The sequence below is a fragment of the Gadus macrocephalus genome, chromosome 4, assembly GCF_031168955.1.
Source record: "Gadus macrocephalus chromosome 4, ASM3116895v1".
Classification (NCBI taxonomy): domain Eukaryota; kingdom Metazoa; phylum Chordata; class Actinopteri; order Gadiformes; family Gadidae; genus Gadus; species Gadus macrocephalus.
This window is the reverse complement of record NC_082385.1, coordinates 9,282,548-9,297,354: the sequence shown is the minus strand read 5'-3', so window position 1 is coordinate 9,297,354 and position 14,807 is coordinate 9,282,548. Positions and strand designations below refer to the sequence as shown.

Sequence of the window (14,807 nt, the reverse complement as noted above, 5' to 3'; positions counted from 1 at the left end):
TCTAGGCTTATTCTAACCGTAACCTGTCAGTAATAGCGGATGTTCTGGAGTCGCAGGGGCTTGTGGGTAATCCAAGGTGCAGTTATCTACTGTCTACTTCAGTCGGTCCGCTGGAGAGTGAATAGAACAGTTAAAATAACATAGGAGGACCCTTATGCCTTCGAAGTTCAAGTGGATAAATGTCACACATTTGACATGTGATTCCCCTTTGGTCGTGTATTGAACTAATTCACGTACATACATTGTTGCCGGGTCGCCCACGTAAACCTACCAACGCAATGAGTCTGAACGAGCATTCATTGCAAGCCCTGTCGTGGAGGAAACTGTACTTGAGTCGAGCAAAACTAAAGGCTTCCAGCCGGACATCGGCTCTGCTTTCAGGATTTGCAATGGTAACGTAATGTCCGTGGCTCGCTGCAAAATTGCGAAAGTGGTCGTCAACACGGATAATAATGTTGTTTGTTTTTGTAGGTGGCAATGGTGGAAGTACAGCTGGACAACAGTTATCCTTATCCGCCTGGTCTGCTGATCGCATTCAGTGCCTGCACCACGGTCCTTGTAGCTGTTCACCTTTTTGCTCTTATGGTCAGTACTTGTATTTTGCCCAATATAGAGGCTGTCAGCAACGTGCACAACATCAACTCTGTGCAGGAGTCCCCACATGAGAGAATGCACCGACATATTGAGCTCGCATGGGCTTTTTCTACTGTCATAGGTACCTTGCTTTTTCTAGCCGAGGTGGTTTTGCTCTGCTGGGTCAAATTCTTGCCTGTCAAGAGCAAAGACTCTGCAAATAGTACTATTTCATCCGGGAGGGCTGCCGCTATTACTTCCACCTCTATTATGGTTCCTTTTGCTTTTATCTTCATTGTCTTTGCTGTGCATTTCTACCGCTCCCTGGTTAGTCACAAGACTGACCGACAGTTTCAAGAACTGGAAGAACTGTCTAATCTGACCAGGCTACAAAATGAACTGGACCACAGAGGAGATCCTTCTATCATGCAAGCTCCCAGCTCCATCTTCCCATAGATAAACTGACAAGCCTGGATGTGGCTTATCCATAGCCACGACATTTCATTTGTGAAGAGGCAGCCTAAGAAACTGCACACAAGTCGTTCACAGTGCTCTTAATTACCAGTAGAAAGTAAAATGTCTGAAGAATGAAACGACAAAACAATTAATTCCATTTTCTGTATCTGAACAAAGAATAGTCTTCACATTTATTACCTTAGCTGTCTTGCTTAATTACGTTTTTTTTAAGATGCCATTACTTATGTTATCATATGTTTACTATTGTTGTTATTTGCCACCCAATTCAGTGGTCTAATCTAATGCCTGCTGTATGAAAACGTCAAATTTGCCAAACGTTATGTTTGTTTTAAACACGTCTCTTTTCTTTTAATAAATAGTGGTTACCTATATGACATTTGATTTATACTAAATCTATGAATGCTATATTTTCCATATTTCAGTATTGTCATACCAACAAGGAAAAATATATTTGGAAGAGGGAAACTATTGTAAAGTTTGTATATTTTTTACCATAAACTTTGACCGATGTTTTTGATAATGTATGTTGGCATAAAGTTCTATTCCTTGTTAACACATTTGATGAATTAATAAAAAGGCATTCAAGATCCATTGGAATTGTATTTCTATAACCTGATGTCTGATAACACAATTTAGAAGTTATGCCTTTGGCTGTGAGGGTGAAAATGTATATTTTGTATTGGAATTGCACATTTTGAATGTAACCAAAAACCAATACACTGAATCAACAGACTTTGTATTTTGGATGGTCTTTATTTATTTTTTGAGTTGCTTTGAGAAATCACTTTTCTCTGGCAAAACTATTTTGCCAGTCACATTTATCTCATGGCGTCCTTCAGACTGCTGCATTGAGAATAAGGCACTGACTTAATTCTAAAGACCAATGATTAAAATAACATTTTCAAGAAGGTTGATTCTGCCTCCATCAAAACCGACTGTGCATCCAACAGCCCCACCTAAACACAAAAATGATTAACAATAATCAGAACAATGGGAAGTAGTAAGTTAAATACACCTGTTCCAACCAGTGGTTCCCACCGTACCTTTGGGAAGGGACTCTTGGATGGCATTGGACCGTCATCTCTTCCGTAATCAGACAGTGTACCAAATTTACAGACTCCGTCCACCCAGAGGCCTTTGTAAATCTGACCTCGCTCCCAAAATAGGAACCTTCCTTGGCCATTCTTCTTTCCGTCCTGCCAGCTGCCCTCGTATCGGTTTCCGTTTGCTTTAAGTAAAAAGAAACCCACCTTGACCTAGCCGTGCGAGGTCACCGCCAATCAACTACATATCATTCCATTTGAAGAGCTTGCCCTTACCCTGCTGGATCATCCCCAATCCGTGATGCTTGTCGTGAAGCCACGCCCCCTCGTATATGTCTCCGTTGTCATAGTGCATTCTCCCCCGGCCAGTCCTCCGGCCATCCCTCCACTCGCCCATATATACAGCCGTCGTGCTGTAGTAGTATGTTCCCTGTCCCTAAGGAGATTCATAGTATTCATGTGTTTCAAGGAGTGTCAATATAGTGCATTGTACAAAGGGAAATATGGTGCAATACATACGTGTTTTTTGTCATTTTTCCATTCACCAGAGTAGAGTCTTGCATATCGGTTGGTTTTTGGACATAGTTTGCTGAAAGTGCCATATCCCTCGCGCTTTCCAAGCTTCCAGTCTCCATCATAGATCGCAGCTGCCTTTTTCCAAATCTGAGTTCCTTTTCCTTTGCATAAATTCAATTTTATAGGTTATGTTCTATGCAGCCTTAGTGACTTCCTTTTATAATGGGCTATTTCCGTTTGCTAGCCTACACCTCTTACCTTGTTTCTTGTTGTCCTGCCATTCCCCGGTGTATTTATCTCCATTTACAGAGTACACTGTTTTACGCTGTCCATTTTTCTGGGCCTTCGTGTCCCATAACTTGGCCAGGGGTTGGACTTTGTTGGTGTTCTTCAGAAATGGCATGCCTTGGGGTAGACCTACATGAATAACTTAAGATAGAGACATCATAGATTACATGCAATAAAAAAAGGCCATGAGCTATGGGTATGACAGGAAAAATAGAACATTCAATCTATATTATACAGACCAATTTGAAAGTGCATTTCTCTAACATTTATTTAAACCACCACTGAACCCCCCACACTATTTGCATGTGTTTCAATTGGTGACATTTTTACCCATGGGTAAGGCTGTATGTGTAGGCAAAGTTTCAGTTTGAGGATCCCATCCTTTTGTAAGTTTTTCCTCGAACTGTTTTCTTTATCTTTATGGCTAATCCATAAACTCTCAAGTGTTTACCCTATTATAATACTCTTTTGAAAAGCGCATGTGTCTGATTGGACTGTGTCGATCAATCTTCATAACCATCGTCGATCGTCGACGGTCCACCTAACTAGTTTAGAACCCAGAAGTAATTCAGGCCTACATTGTACATATAAATGACGAAGCCTACCTCTCATAAATGTCGAAATGTCGATCGCCTATTAATTCAGGAATAGCCGAGTTGTCTTCCAAAGCCATGCTTTATATTTTAACCAAATTCGGCAACATGCTGTTGGGGTAGCCTACCCCCAGATGAGGACCAGAACCGGACCAGAGCCAAACCTTGTGGCCAATGTTACGCGTCGCTGGTAACCTAGCAACAGACCCTGTCATACTCCGGCCCCCTCTCCTTGGTTTGTTGGACTGAGGTCAATGAGACCTACGTCCGATGCCATTAGCTAAGTGTCTCTAATGTTATAGTAGTACAGTTTTACATTATAAAAGTCCAAAGTCACACTCAGAAGCACGTATATGAGGCCATGAAAGCGCGCATGCTCAGTCCGAAGCATCCGCTGTGTGTGTGTGTGTGTGTGTGTGTGTGTGTGTGTGTGTGTGTGTGTGTGTGTGTGTGTGTGTGTGTGTGTGTGTGTGTGTGTGTGTGTGTGTGTGTGTGTGTGTGTGTGTACGCCGTATACTACACAAAAAGCTCATACAATCATACGCAACATACAGGCCCAAACAAACATACGCAACTCACACGTACGCACACATTCCTACGCAAACTCACCAAAACCTAAACATCCTTACGCAAACACGCCGACAAAACACAAACCAACGCAGCACTTCCGAGAAGGGAGAAGAGTGTGTTGAGTCATCTGCTGCATTATCTATCGTAGACTCCGTCCCACCATGTCTTTCCCGAGACTACAAACTGAATGGGATGAAATCGAGTTGGAATATCAACAACTACAGGCGAGTGTGATCTGAAGGGTTTGAGGGACGTGGACTGGTTCACTGATTGCATGTTTGTCACTGCATCATCACTGCACTGTATATGTCACGATCAGATATAAATAGCTAGCTTACTTATTCGGCTCAATCTTTGTACTTATTTCTCCGAAAAATATAAAAGTGTTTGATTGCACTGAACCATCTCAAGATTTGTTTTCCCTTGAGTTGTTCCCCTGTGTACGTTCACGCTAGCTAAGAGCTAATGTAAGCTAGCTTACAGACAGGAGGGGGCTAACATGGGCTGACACTTTTTTTCACTTCCATCACAAAACTTCCCATTATATGTATTGCTTTTCAAACGAAGGTCATACATTCACTTGATGAGCTTTATTTGTCTGAACAGTTGCATCAAGGTTAATCTCCTAGCTAACGTGATGTTCGCTGTCTTAATTGCAACACACATGTGCAAGTAAACATGTTTGTTTTACATGTAATGCATATATGCGAGTTTGTCAAATACAATCATCTTTGATCATGTTATCACAATGAACAAATATTTATTTTGGCTGATTTGTAGAACCAGTTTGCAAACGTTTTAGGGTTAAGAAATACTTTTCTCTTTTCTGCATTTTGAGGGCATGTCTGACATTGATATTGTTAGGGCACCCAGTTCAACACAAAATGCATGATATTATTGATGATATTTTCTCTCTTATCACATTTTCCAAAACCTTGCTGACGTTCATGGTTTAATATTGACTTATCAACATCGAAATGACAGCATTATTTTCGTTACTTGTCAGAAAACTTTGAATTAAGGAATATACGCAAACAAATATTGTATAATAATTGTTAAAGACAACGTGAATTTGATTCCCGCAAGATTATCTATTTCTAAGTGAAACAGGAGAGATGGGATTTGAATAAGAATGCTTAATGAGGAAGGGAAACATGTCATATATAACTTTAAACAAACAATGTAGAGGAAACTGAGTTTAATAAGTTTCCTTAGTGACATAACATTTCTGAATAATAACAGGGATACTGATTTGTGCCTGGCCTTTCCTGGCACATCTTAATATTAGGACGGTATGTTAGCTTTCATTTTCTTGATGGTTGTACATGTTTTCTACCTTACAGGAAACTCACAAAGTATACAGACAAAAACTAGAAGAACTCACTAGTCTTCAGTCCACATGCAGCAGCGGCATCAGTAAACAAAGGAAATCGCTCAAAGACATAAGGCACAGTCTGAATAAGTAAGTATATACTTTTTGGACAATTTCAGATTTGTAGTAGTCGGTGACACTCCTTCACTGGAGAGCACCCAAGTCACAGAGCTGTGATGTGTGGACTTCAGCTAGTGCTGTGCATCATTCTGTTTAAATAAAAAAAATGCCTAATGTGTTTCATAATTAACATTATCTGTTTTGTGTGTGTGGATTTCACCTTTTAACATGTTAATGAAGGATTTGTCACCACCATTTATGTGTTTCAAATCTTTATTATTTTACTCTATGGTAATTACGTTATTTATTCACAGGAGTATACCAAAGTGTGACGAGAAAGAATTGGAAGTATTAAAAGACATCAAGATTCAAATCATAGAAAAGGAGAATGTGTTCTTTGAAATGGAATCATATCTGCCAAAGAAGAATGGGTAAGAACACACACATTTTCTCTGTTCCGTGCTTGGCTTATTGGTTTACTCATTTCTAATGTTGATTGTTTGTTTTTCAGCTTGTACTTAAGTCTAGTTTTAGGAAATGTAAACGTGACCCTTCTCAGCAACCAGGCAAAGTATGGGAAACTTCTGGAGATGTCAATCCAACATCTTTCACGATTATGGGATATTCGTCATTTAACTACGTATTTCTCATTTTTTCCTAGATTTGCATACAAAGATGAGTATGAAAAATTTAAAGTTTTCATGACAATAATACTCCTGTTCGGGGCCATAACCTGTCTCTTCTTCTTAAATTACCGGTAAGTGATATTGATCCCGGCACTCCAACCTCTCTGCCTTATCCTTGACGTAGTGTCTCATAGTCTTCTCTGTTCCAGTGTCACAGATGAGCTCTTCAACTTCTTGTTGGTGTGGTACTATTGCACGTTAACCATACGGGAGAGCATCCTTATGTGTAATGGCTCTAGGTGGGTACCAGAAAGTCCTCACATCATCTGGTTAAAAGAGTTGTGTCAATTTCAACACTTTCATTCTTTTCATTGTGTCCTTAATTATAGCACGAATATCGTTTACTGACTTGGTTTCGGTCGAAACCTTGAAAGACGTTTTACCTATTGTCAACTTCCACGATGAAACTCCCAAGAGTGGCCTGAAACCAAGTTAAACAAGTCCTGCATGTGCTCATAGCATCCAAGTTGCACTTTATAGGTGCTCTTCCCTGTTTCGGGGCCATTCATCTTGCCTGTCAATAACGTGCTCGTGAAATGCAATATTTGTCAATGGCGGAGAAACTTCGGGAGGGGATATAAGCTCAGGGGCTTGTTTGTTGATTTGGCAATCATTAGGCAGGTGGTTACACAGAGCATTGGGGAGGTGAAAGATTAGAAAATGTTGTAATTATTTTGGCTTTACTGTAAATTAATCCCAAATGAATGTGTACTCTGTCATTTTTATTTCCACGCTCTGTTGTAGAATCAAAGGTTGGTGGGTATCTCATCACTATGTGTCCACCTTTCTGTCGGGAGTCATGCTCACATGGTAAGATTGGAAAGTATACGTTTCATTTTTGGGGGTAAAATACAATAGCTTACAAGTTTGTAATTATGTTTTTGTATTCTAAAAGGCCAGAGGGACAAATGTACCAGATGTTCAGGAGCCAATTCCTGGCGTTTTCCATATATCAAAGTAAGTAATATGTTTATCCCTCAAAGTAAGGATCACGTTGATATGGATTGTACAAGGTTATGGATCATGTCTGCAAAATGTTTTAATGTGATGCTGTACTCTTACTGGTTCAACTCTTAACATAAACTTGGAAAGGACTCTAAACTAAAATTGGAATCTAGTATTAGATTACATTAGTTTGAATAGTCATTAACTTAAGTTAAAGTCGCAATGGGTAACATTACAAATGGCTCATAGCCTAAAATGATCTGGATCTGTCGTCATCGTTGATCGATAGTGATTCAAATAATGTAATCAATAACAGTTTTGTTTGTTTTATCGCAACCCCTTTTGGTTGCAACAACTGGGTGGCTAGATAACTAAAAATGAAGCCCTTTTATTGCACTACGGCCTTTTTAACCCGTAAACACCCCTCACTCACAGCAGAGCGATACGGCTAGGTGAATGTCACCAATGTCTCATTTTTCTTTGCTGTCCACAGGCTTCGTCCAGTTTCTCCAGTACTACTACCAGAGCGGCTGTTTATATCGGTTACGAGCTCTGGGGGAGAGAAATCAGCTGGATCTAACAGTAGGTAAGAAAGATATTTTTGGTCTGTCGATAGACTTCTACAACTCATGGCAACAGGGGAAAAGGGAAGTGTTCAGCAAGTGATTGCCCCAGCCCACTGATGCACAATTGAATCACGTTTCAATGCATCCTTACAGGAACTGAAATGTGATCGTCTCGCATGTAATGCATCTGTTATGGCCTGCATTGTGTCCCTTTTGTCCTGGTGTTGTACCCTAACGCCTCTCCTGTCTCTCTGCAGAGGGCTTCCAGTCTTGGATGTGGCGAGGACTCACTTTTGTCCTGCCTTTCCTTTTCTTTGGCCATGTAAGTTCTGCCTCTGTTAGTTAATAATAACAAATAAAATGTGGTTTCAATAGATCCAATGATTGCCGAGAACAGTGCATGATTCATTTTAAATGAATAAAACTGATAAAATTGGGAGTGGTGTCAAGGATTAGAATAAATTGTCCTCCTCGTATACAGCATGGATTTAATAACATTTGCTATATTTTTCTAACAGTTTTGGCAGCTCTACAACTCGATCACTCTGTTTCGCTTGGCAGGACATGAAGACTGTAAGGAGTGGCAGGTAAGAATTGGACGTTAGGGTTATTGAGTGGGGTACCTAATGGTGGGATTTTATCATCCATGTCAGAATAATCTAAATTGAATGCTATTGATGTTCTAAAAAAACAATGCTTGTGTGGTGCGAAAGTCCATTAGACGTTTTTTCTTGTACACATTAATAAGAAATTGGATTGGTCAGTTCACTTGCTGAAACAAACGACATTGAACAATCTACATTTCTTTTTCTCCCAGGTATTCATGTTGGGCCTCACCTTCCTTGTGTTGTTCACGGGTAATTTCCTCACCACTGTAAAGGTTGTCCACCAGAAAATTCAGCAAAATCACGAAAAGGTGCAAAAGACGGACTAAGTGATATCTGAAAAAGATCCAAGTGGTCCAAATGGCCAGTAAATGTCAAATTGAAGGCATGAGACACGATTAGCAGAAAAGGAAGTGGGAGCCACGGTTTTCCTCAGGCATTGATGAATGAACGTCTAGCAAAAGTGGTTGGGGGATTTATGCACTCTAATCACTATAGGAGGTATTTGCTGCACATTAACTAAATGGTGTACACAGCATAGATTGACCACTGCAAATTCTTGTTTTTTTGTGAGGATAACAATTCTAATTTATTTTAACAATCTTTATTTGTGTATGGGTTAAGTGGGCTGTACACATTATAGATGGACCACTGCAAACTCTTGGTTGTTTGTGTAGATAAGAATTCTAATTTATTTTAATAATCCTTATTTGTGTATGGGTTAAGTGTTTTTTTTTGTATGGTGTAGGAAGTTAAACCAATCGGGATTTCTCCAATGATATGCAATTGAAGAGGCTGGGTAGCATTTCTGTGTCATGACCTTTTTTTATATCATGAGCCTTCAAAGACCTTTGTCTGTCCAGTGGTCGCTGCTTACACCACCATTAGGTGGGGCAACTGATTATTGCACTGCATACAGTGATAATCCTTTTCCCCCAAAAAAGGTACAAACAAGTGTTCTGTGCATCAAATAAATTGGACACAAGAAATTTGATTTGATCACCTCTTCCCTAGCACCCTTGTTGCGTCCACACAACCTTTAAGGTGTCGATGGTACACTGAGACACCTGAGGGCTGCTGCTTCCCCTCCTCCCTTCAGGCATCTTGGTACATTGTACTTAAGAGATCTCGGTTTATAGATGAAATACATTCCTTGCAGATATTGCCATGTATGCGTCAACTTGTTTTGGGTCAAATGATTGTTAACAAGCACCTATTTTAATGCTCTAAAGCTATTTTTTTTATTATTAAATCTGCTACAGGTTCGTCGTAGCCTGGTAAACAATGTGTTGAAAGGATGTGTGTGCATTGAGTTGTTCCATTCATTTATTTTGTTGATGAATAAATATTGTCGTGAAAATAGATGAAATTGTGTACATTTTGCCTGCAGAACACTATATTGAACAAACAACTGCTGTTGATACTCGTACTGTAAAATAGTCTAACAGGACAAATATGGTTTATACACCTAGGTCACCTATCATTACTCATATGTTGTTTCAAGGGTCCACCTCCTGACTTATGGTCCAGGGATATTGTTTAGTTTTCAGATGATGTTAATGTGGAATATCATGTAGTTGCTGGTCTCTACTGCCTTATCGTCCCGGTAGCTTTTTAATTCACCACTTCTTTTTTTTTTGTGTAGAATATCCAAAGATGTTGGTGTTTGTGTTGTACTGTTTACTGTTTAAATGTCACTTTTATTTTTTTGGTGGTTGTTGAGGATGTTTTTTGTCAACAAAATGTTTGACCACATTTTCACATTTAATGGACAGAATAAATGTCCTGAATAATTCAATGTAGCTAATGATTATTTTAACCCTGCTTCACTCACCTCAAATCTGTAAAATGTGCCTGGCCATTATCAGTAAGAGGCATTTTTCTGTGCATTGCATTTAGATGAATAAAACCTGTTTTAAACTTGAAGCCATTTCATTTTATGAAAAAAAAATAAAATAAAATAGTTAAACACAGCATGTTCATTGAACATTAATGATTTGTGTTTCATGTTATGCTTTTCAAACCCTCATTGTGTTATTAAAAGGACATTAAAGTCATTATTTTCAATACGTACTCTTCTTTTATTGAGCAGACCATTTAGGGCTGGAGAAACCAATGTCCATTCCTTTGAATATGGAATTTTAAATTATTTTGTTCTTTGTGATGAAACATTTAATACTCTTTACGCAAATTAGTTAAATATGTAGCTACAGGTGAATACCCATGGGCATTAGCTTTTTAACATTTTATATTGCATATTATTTGGTTCAGTACAATTTACAATAGTAAGTTAATAAAGTTTCAATGCAAAATACTGTTTAAAATACAACATAAAGAGCCTTTTAATTTCAGCAATGTTTGAAAATTAATTACAAAAAATGTTACAAAAATCTTGTACAAGAATAAAGAGGACGTTTGATACATTTACAAGTAGCCTACATTACATTTAGGGATACACCAACTGCTCCATGCAATCGAGATATTGGTCGATAAGGATATCGATCAACCTCATTGGTCAGCCGTATTGATGGATAACCTCAATACAACCAATATAACCACCTCAATATAATCACCGCTTTTCTTTTTTTTTTAACAACCACCGTTTCTATTTTAACTTCTTTGTAAACATGCCTGGCATACCTCCAAGGAGCCAAACCACAGTCACCCTTATTATCGGCCATGTTCAATACTGGTAGTCCTCCAACCATGGCCATAATAAGCCTCCAACCTGACTTTCTTCTCATACACTTCCCATAGGGCTTGTCTTCACAATTCACATTGCGACACATAGCCTCTTCCTTTTCCTCTTCCGCGCTTTACGACAGGCCTCCAGCGCCGTTTTCGTAGTTTCCTGGAACACCTGCTCAACGTTTTCCTGGTGTTTGGCGGAACATTCGAGATACAGTTCAGCGTTCATCTGCTGCCGAACGTCCTCGCCCTTTCACGGAAAGGACCAGGGAAATAAAATAACGAAATAGTTAAAGGTCCACCAACCCTCCTACATTGCCAGCTATTATTTCCAATAAAAAGGCTACTAACTGAATTATATAATAATTTATAACAACTTATAAAGGTTAATATATATTTAAAAAATAATAATAGGCTACATATATAAACCTTTATAAGTGGTGGGACATTCACATTTGTCTATCCACATTAGATTATGTTATCTTAACTATTACTTTACATTGTGCGACCACAAAGACAGTTGAGGTATTTTCATACGAAACAAAGGTTTATTAGTTAGCTGGTGCCGTTCACCTGTGTGTACGTAATAGGAGTCTGATCCACCGCTTTAAGCTTCCGGATGCGCTCCTTATCCTTACGCAGATCCGTCTTACAGCCAATCAGGATCACTGGAATGTCCTTACAGAAGTGCTTCAACTCTGGGTGCCACTATGTGAAGATTGTGTGGGGTAAGCAATTATGCACCCGTTAAACATCTTCCATTTCCTCTTACTCTCCTCTACTTGAGCCCAATTACAGATTGTGAGATATACCTTATTGTATTAACTGTTATAACTGTAAATGGTCAAGAATGTATCAACGTATTAAAAGACAATTATTTAGCTAAATCTCTTTTTGGACGAGTTTTGGTATTGAAATGCTATGAAAAAAAAGAGGTTAAGCCTTGTAATATCACTGATGGATAATAGAACAATTAATAGATTATGTACTTTGAGATCAATGTTGTAGGCCTATGGATTCTATAAAACAATTCATAACCTACATTATTACCTTGATCAAGACATTTTCAAAGCTTGTGGGGTTAGTGACATCGTAGCAGACCATGATCAGGTGGGCTTCTTGGTAGGACAGGGGTCTCAAGCGATCATAGTCATCCTGTCCTTAAGAAATGCAAATAAAGCCTCTATTAAATGTGTATTGAAGAGACGGGAGGGAAACACATGATCTTTTTGATTCAGCTTGTCATTAGATATGTATGTTCATAACCACATCCTGCCCAGCTTCCTATTATATTCTTCTAAAGCGTCTGCTGCAAATGTGCAAAGATAAGCTGCAAAACTATGGTGGACGTGTTCCGGAAGAACCCACCACACAATATCTCAGAAAGACATAGAGGAACTGTGTAACCGAGTCCCGATGGTTCTCAAGGCAGTGGAATGTTATACAGCTACAGCCCACACCCAGGTCAATGTCCCAATAGCCTGGGCAGGTTTGGTTTCCTGGTTGAGCTTAAAATCGAAAGCGTACTGGCAGATGCCAAGACATTAGCACAATATAATGATCAAATATTTATTGAATAAAATATGTTTGAGGACAGAATATGTAGTAGATATTAGTCATATCTACATTGTTGAGTTGCTTCGTAGGGAGTCTTACCAGCCGTGTCATAAAGGTTGAGCCTTATGTTTTTCCCACCATGAGTTATAGTTGTGACATATTTTTCAAACACCGAAGGGGCATATTTCTGTTTTTTGGGGGAAATCAATAGATGAAAGACGTTAAGCCATGCTCATATTTGTTCCATTGATATTCTAGCTTTTTGTCAAGTTAAAAGAACATAATTGTTTATAATAAAAAACATATTTGCAAAGTCACCATTGTTTAATTTGCTTTCATGATGTTTGTATATTGATACAAATATATTATACTTAGTCAATAAAATAAAAAACAATTCCTCCTCATGGTGGGTGAAAATAGCCAGGGCTTGAGCTCAAAGGATCTTACCTCTGGAAAGTCACCTTTGGCGTACACCATGAGAAGAGAGGTTTTCCCACAGCCCCCATCTCCAACAATGACAATCTTCAGCTCTTCGTGGATCTTCACGGTCTCATTGCTCGCCACTGCACCATTTTGCGCCATTTCTCCTCAAAGCGATCTCAATAACGTCTGTATCACTAAGACCACCACTCTGCTTGCCTCCTCATGGTGAAGACCGATGGTTCGCTCCGAAAATAAGAAACTGTTGACTTTCAGAAAGCCATGACAGTCAGTTTTTTTTTTTTATACCTGGTATCTCATTGTGTTAACCGCTTCCTCTTCCTGCATGAACTGTTGCCAATTGCTTTCAGATACACACAACACACACACTCATCTCTTGTTCCCTTATCTGCCCTTCACTAAATGTCACTAAATGTTTTTGTAGCAAGGCGTGAGCAGCTGAGCGTATATCTCCGTCCAGAGCTCCCTGTTTACTCCTGTGTGTCTGTGTGTGTGGCTACAAATCAATGTAATTTGTTATTTTTTCACTATCATCTCTCAGACCTTTCATTCTAGAAAGTAAAATCTAGCTCATCTGGTTTAGGTGTCTAGTGGTCTGAACTGATAACCCCAAATACAGTTTAATGTAGTGAGTGACAGATCCATCGGTTTATACATTAACTGGTATTACTTGCCATATACATTATATACACCATATACATTTTGATTTAAACATATCCTTGTTTATACATAAACATACTGCAGAATAATTTATGGAATATTGTCCTAAGATAAATCAGCAACCCAAATGGTATGTTTAACTATTATCTTATTATTTAAGGTGACAATTAGATACTGAAACCATCCTTGTGTTCCTTGGTTTTATCGAGTGAATGTTAAACTAATAATTAAATAACTTGGATGCATAATTCTAAGCCTTCTTCAGGTTTGGCTGGAACATCTGCGACAGTTATATTCCTAGAAGGCTATAACATTTACAACCATGCATTTCATTTGAACAGCTGTAACATAAAAAGTAAATTGATGGGTTTTGATTTTCTTGATACTTACAACAGGAAAGAGAGCAATTTGTTGTTCAGCCTATTTTATTACAATATTTCCTGAATTTAATGACAATAAAACAGTAAAATAAAAAGGTAATTGTGCACACCTAACCCTACGCAATACAAAATACTGAAAACAATGCAAATAGTAAGGACGTAAAGATATATTTTCACATAATATACACAGATTCAGGACATTGCAAAATGCATTCAACAATAGTCAATCCTTATAAATCGACCACACCAGACCTCAACAATAAGAAGTCGTAGAAGAACGTCGTTGTCAAGCCTGTATACATCCTTAAATACTCCATGTAGCCTCAACAATTCAGAATATTAAAAGATCACTGATTAAATGAATCCACTGTTCTTCACGAGGGCAGATCTGCAGAGCAAGCACCCCTGTAGACTATACAAACATCTATAAACAATTGGTCTGGGAGCCAATCTAACTATGCACTTTAATTGTATTTTTATTCTCGTATGTCGGCTTTAGCAGGAAAAGCAAACCAGTACCTGCGGGCTGTTGGTCGAGAGGAGAGAGCAGGAGAACTTTGTACTGCAGAACGGGGCCACTCCACTCCTTTGTGGAATATTCCAGCCTTAATTCTTTCCAGTCTGAATTTGCGTAATGCTGGCCCAACCCACTAGGGAGTGGGGAAGGCCTAAAAATAACCCTGTAAACAGCGTTGTAACCCTTCACCTATGAGACTGGTGGACGAAGACATACATATAACACATAAAACCGAGATAAGTAGGCATATACGTGTTATTTAACGCTCTT

At 38.8% G+C, this 14,807-nt stretch overlaps 4 protein-coding genes across 10 annotated transcripts; 2 read left to right on the top strand and 2 right to left on the bottom strand.

The window, feature by feature from the left end:
* Positions 1-49: 49 nt before the first annotated feature.
* On the top strand, positions 50-1,641 carry orai1b (ORAI calcium release-activated calcium modulator 1b). Its single transcript, XM_060050045.1, has 2 exons — positions 50-392; positions 472-1,641. The coding sequence occupies exons 1-2, from the start codon at positions 279-281 to the stop codon at positions 1,027-1,029; spliced, it is 672 nt and encodes a 223-aa protein (XP_059906028.1). The 5' UTR covers positions 50-278; the 3' UTR covers positions 1,030-1,641.
* A 141-nt stretch (positions 1,642-1,782) lies between these two features.
* Positions 1,783-4,238, bottom strand: morn3 (MORN repeat containing 3). Of its 3 annotated transcripts, none has more exons than XM_060050044.1 (6): positions 4,100-4,238; positions 2,868-3,038; positions 2,613-2,770; positions 2,370-2,529; positions 2,094-2,278; positions 1,783-2,006 (listed from the first exon to the last, which is right to left on the bottom strand). In XM_060050044.1, the coding sequence occupies exons 2-6, from the start codon at positions 3,010-3,012 to the stop codon at positions 1,938-1,940; spliced, it is 717 nt and encodes a 238-aa protein (XP_059906027.1). In that variant the 5' UTR covers positions 3,013-3,038; positions 4,100-4,238; the 3' UTR covers positions 1,783-1,937. The 3 variants fall into 3 exon arrangements, with proteins under 3 accessions (XP_059906027.1, XP_059906024.1, XP_059906025.1); XM_060050041.1 differs by lacking the exon at positions 4,100-4,238 and adding an exon at positions 3,503-3,835; XM_060050042.1 differs by lacking the exon at positions 4,100-4,238 and adding an exon at positions 3,503-3,835 and having other exon boundaries at positions 2,868-3,026.
* On the top strand, positions 4,144-10,255 carry tmem120b (transmembrane protein 120B). Of its 4 annotated transcripts, XR_009525349.1 has the most exons (13): positions 4,144-4,284; positions 5,404-5,522; positions 5,807-5,923; positions 6,004-6,063; positions 6,154-6,249; positions 6,328-6,417; positions 6,923-6,988; positions 7,074-7,135; positions 7,617-7,709; positions 7,947-8,011; positions 8,208-8,276; positions 8,507-8,917; positions 9,021-10,255. XR_009525349.1 is itself a non-coding variant. In XM_060050039.1 (12 exons), exons 1-12 carry the CDS (start codon positions 4,222-4,224, stop codon positions 8,565-8,567), a joined length of 957 nt encoding a protein of 318 aa, XP_059906022.1. In that variant the 5' UTR covers positions 4,144-4,221; the 3' UTR covers positions 8,568-10,255. The 4 variants fall into 4 exon arrangements, 3 of the variants coding, with proteins under 3 accessions (XP_059906022.1, XP_059906021.1, XP_059906023.1); XM_060050039.1 differs by having other exon boundaries at positions 7,617-7,705; positions 8,507-10,255; XM_060050038.1 differs by having other exon boundaries at positions 8,507-10,255.
* On the bottom strand, positions 10,038-13,832 carry rhof (ras homolog family member F). 2 transcript variants are annotated; one of them, XM_060050046.1, is made up of 5 exons: positions 12,987-13,832; positions 12,639-12,726; positions 12,033-12,142; positions 11,556-11,690; positions 10,038-11,232 (listed from the first exon to the last, which is right to left on the bottom strand). In XM_060050046.1, the coding sequence occupies exons 1-5, from the start codon at positions 13,119-13,121 to the stop codon at positions 11,068-11,070; spliced, it is 633 nt and encodes a 210-aa protein (XP_059906029.1). In that variant the 5' UTR covers positions 13,122-13,832; the 3' UTR covers positions 10,038-11,067. The 2 variants fall into 2 exon arrangements, with proteins under 2 accessions (XP_059906029.1, XP_059906030.1); XM_060050047.1 differs by lacking the exon at positions 12,639-12,726 and having other exon boundaries at positions 12,033-12,137.
* Between the last annotated feature and the right edge of the window lie 975 nt (positions 13,833-14,807).

Excerpts from the sequence above, each read along its gene's own strand:
- orai1b (XM_060050045.1), top strand. The coding sequence starts at position 279 with ATGAGTCTGAACGAGCATTCATTGCAAGCCCTGTCGTGGAGGAAACTG. Across the intron at positions 393-471 it reads TGCTTTCAGGATTTGCAATG|GTGGCAATGGTGGAAGTACA; the intron begins GTAACGTAATGT and ends TTGTTTTTGTAG.
- morn3 (XM_060050041.1), bottom strand. Across the intron at positions 2,771-2,867 it reads GCAGGACAACAAGAAACAAG|GAAAAGGAACTCAGATTTGG; the intron begins GTAAGAGGTGTA and ends ATTTATGCAAAG. Across the intron at positions 2,279-2,369 it reads ATTGGGGATGATCCAGCAGG|CAAACGGAAACCGATACGAG; the intron begins GTAAGGGCAAGC and ends TTTTACTTAAAG.
- tmem120b (XM_060050038.1), top strand. The coding sequence starts at position 4,222 with ATGTCTTTCCCGAGACTACAAACTGAATGGGATGAAATCGAGTTGGAA. Across the intron at positions 6,064-6,153 it reads CTTCTCAGCAACCAGGCAAA|ATTTGCATACAAAGATGAGT; the intron begins GTATGGGAAACT and ends ATTTTTTCCTAG. Across the intron at positions 7,710-7,946 it reads TCAGCTGGATCTAACAGTAG|AGGGCTTCCAGTCTTGGATG; the intron begins GTAAGAAAGATA and ends GTCTCTCTGCAG.
- rhof (XM_060050046.1), bottom strand. The coding sequence starts at position 13,121 with ATGGCGCAAAATGGTGCAGTGGCGAGCAATGAGACCGTGAAGATCCAC. Across the intron at positions 12,143-12,638 it reads CAACCTTTATGACACGGCTG|GACAGGATGACTATGATCGC; the intron begins GTAAGACTCCCT and ends GCATTTCTTAAG. Across the intron at positions 11,233-11,555 it reads CTCCTATTACGTACACACAG|GGCGAGGACGTTCGGCAGCA; the intron begins GTGAACGGCACC and ends TTTCCGTGAAAG.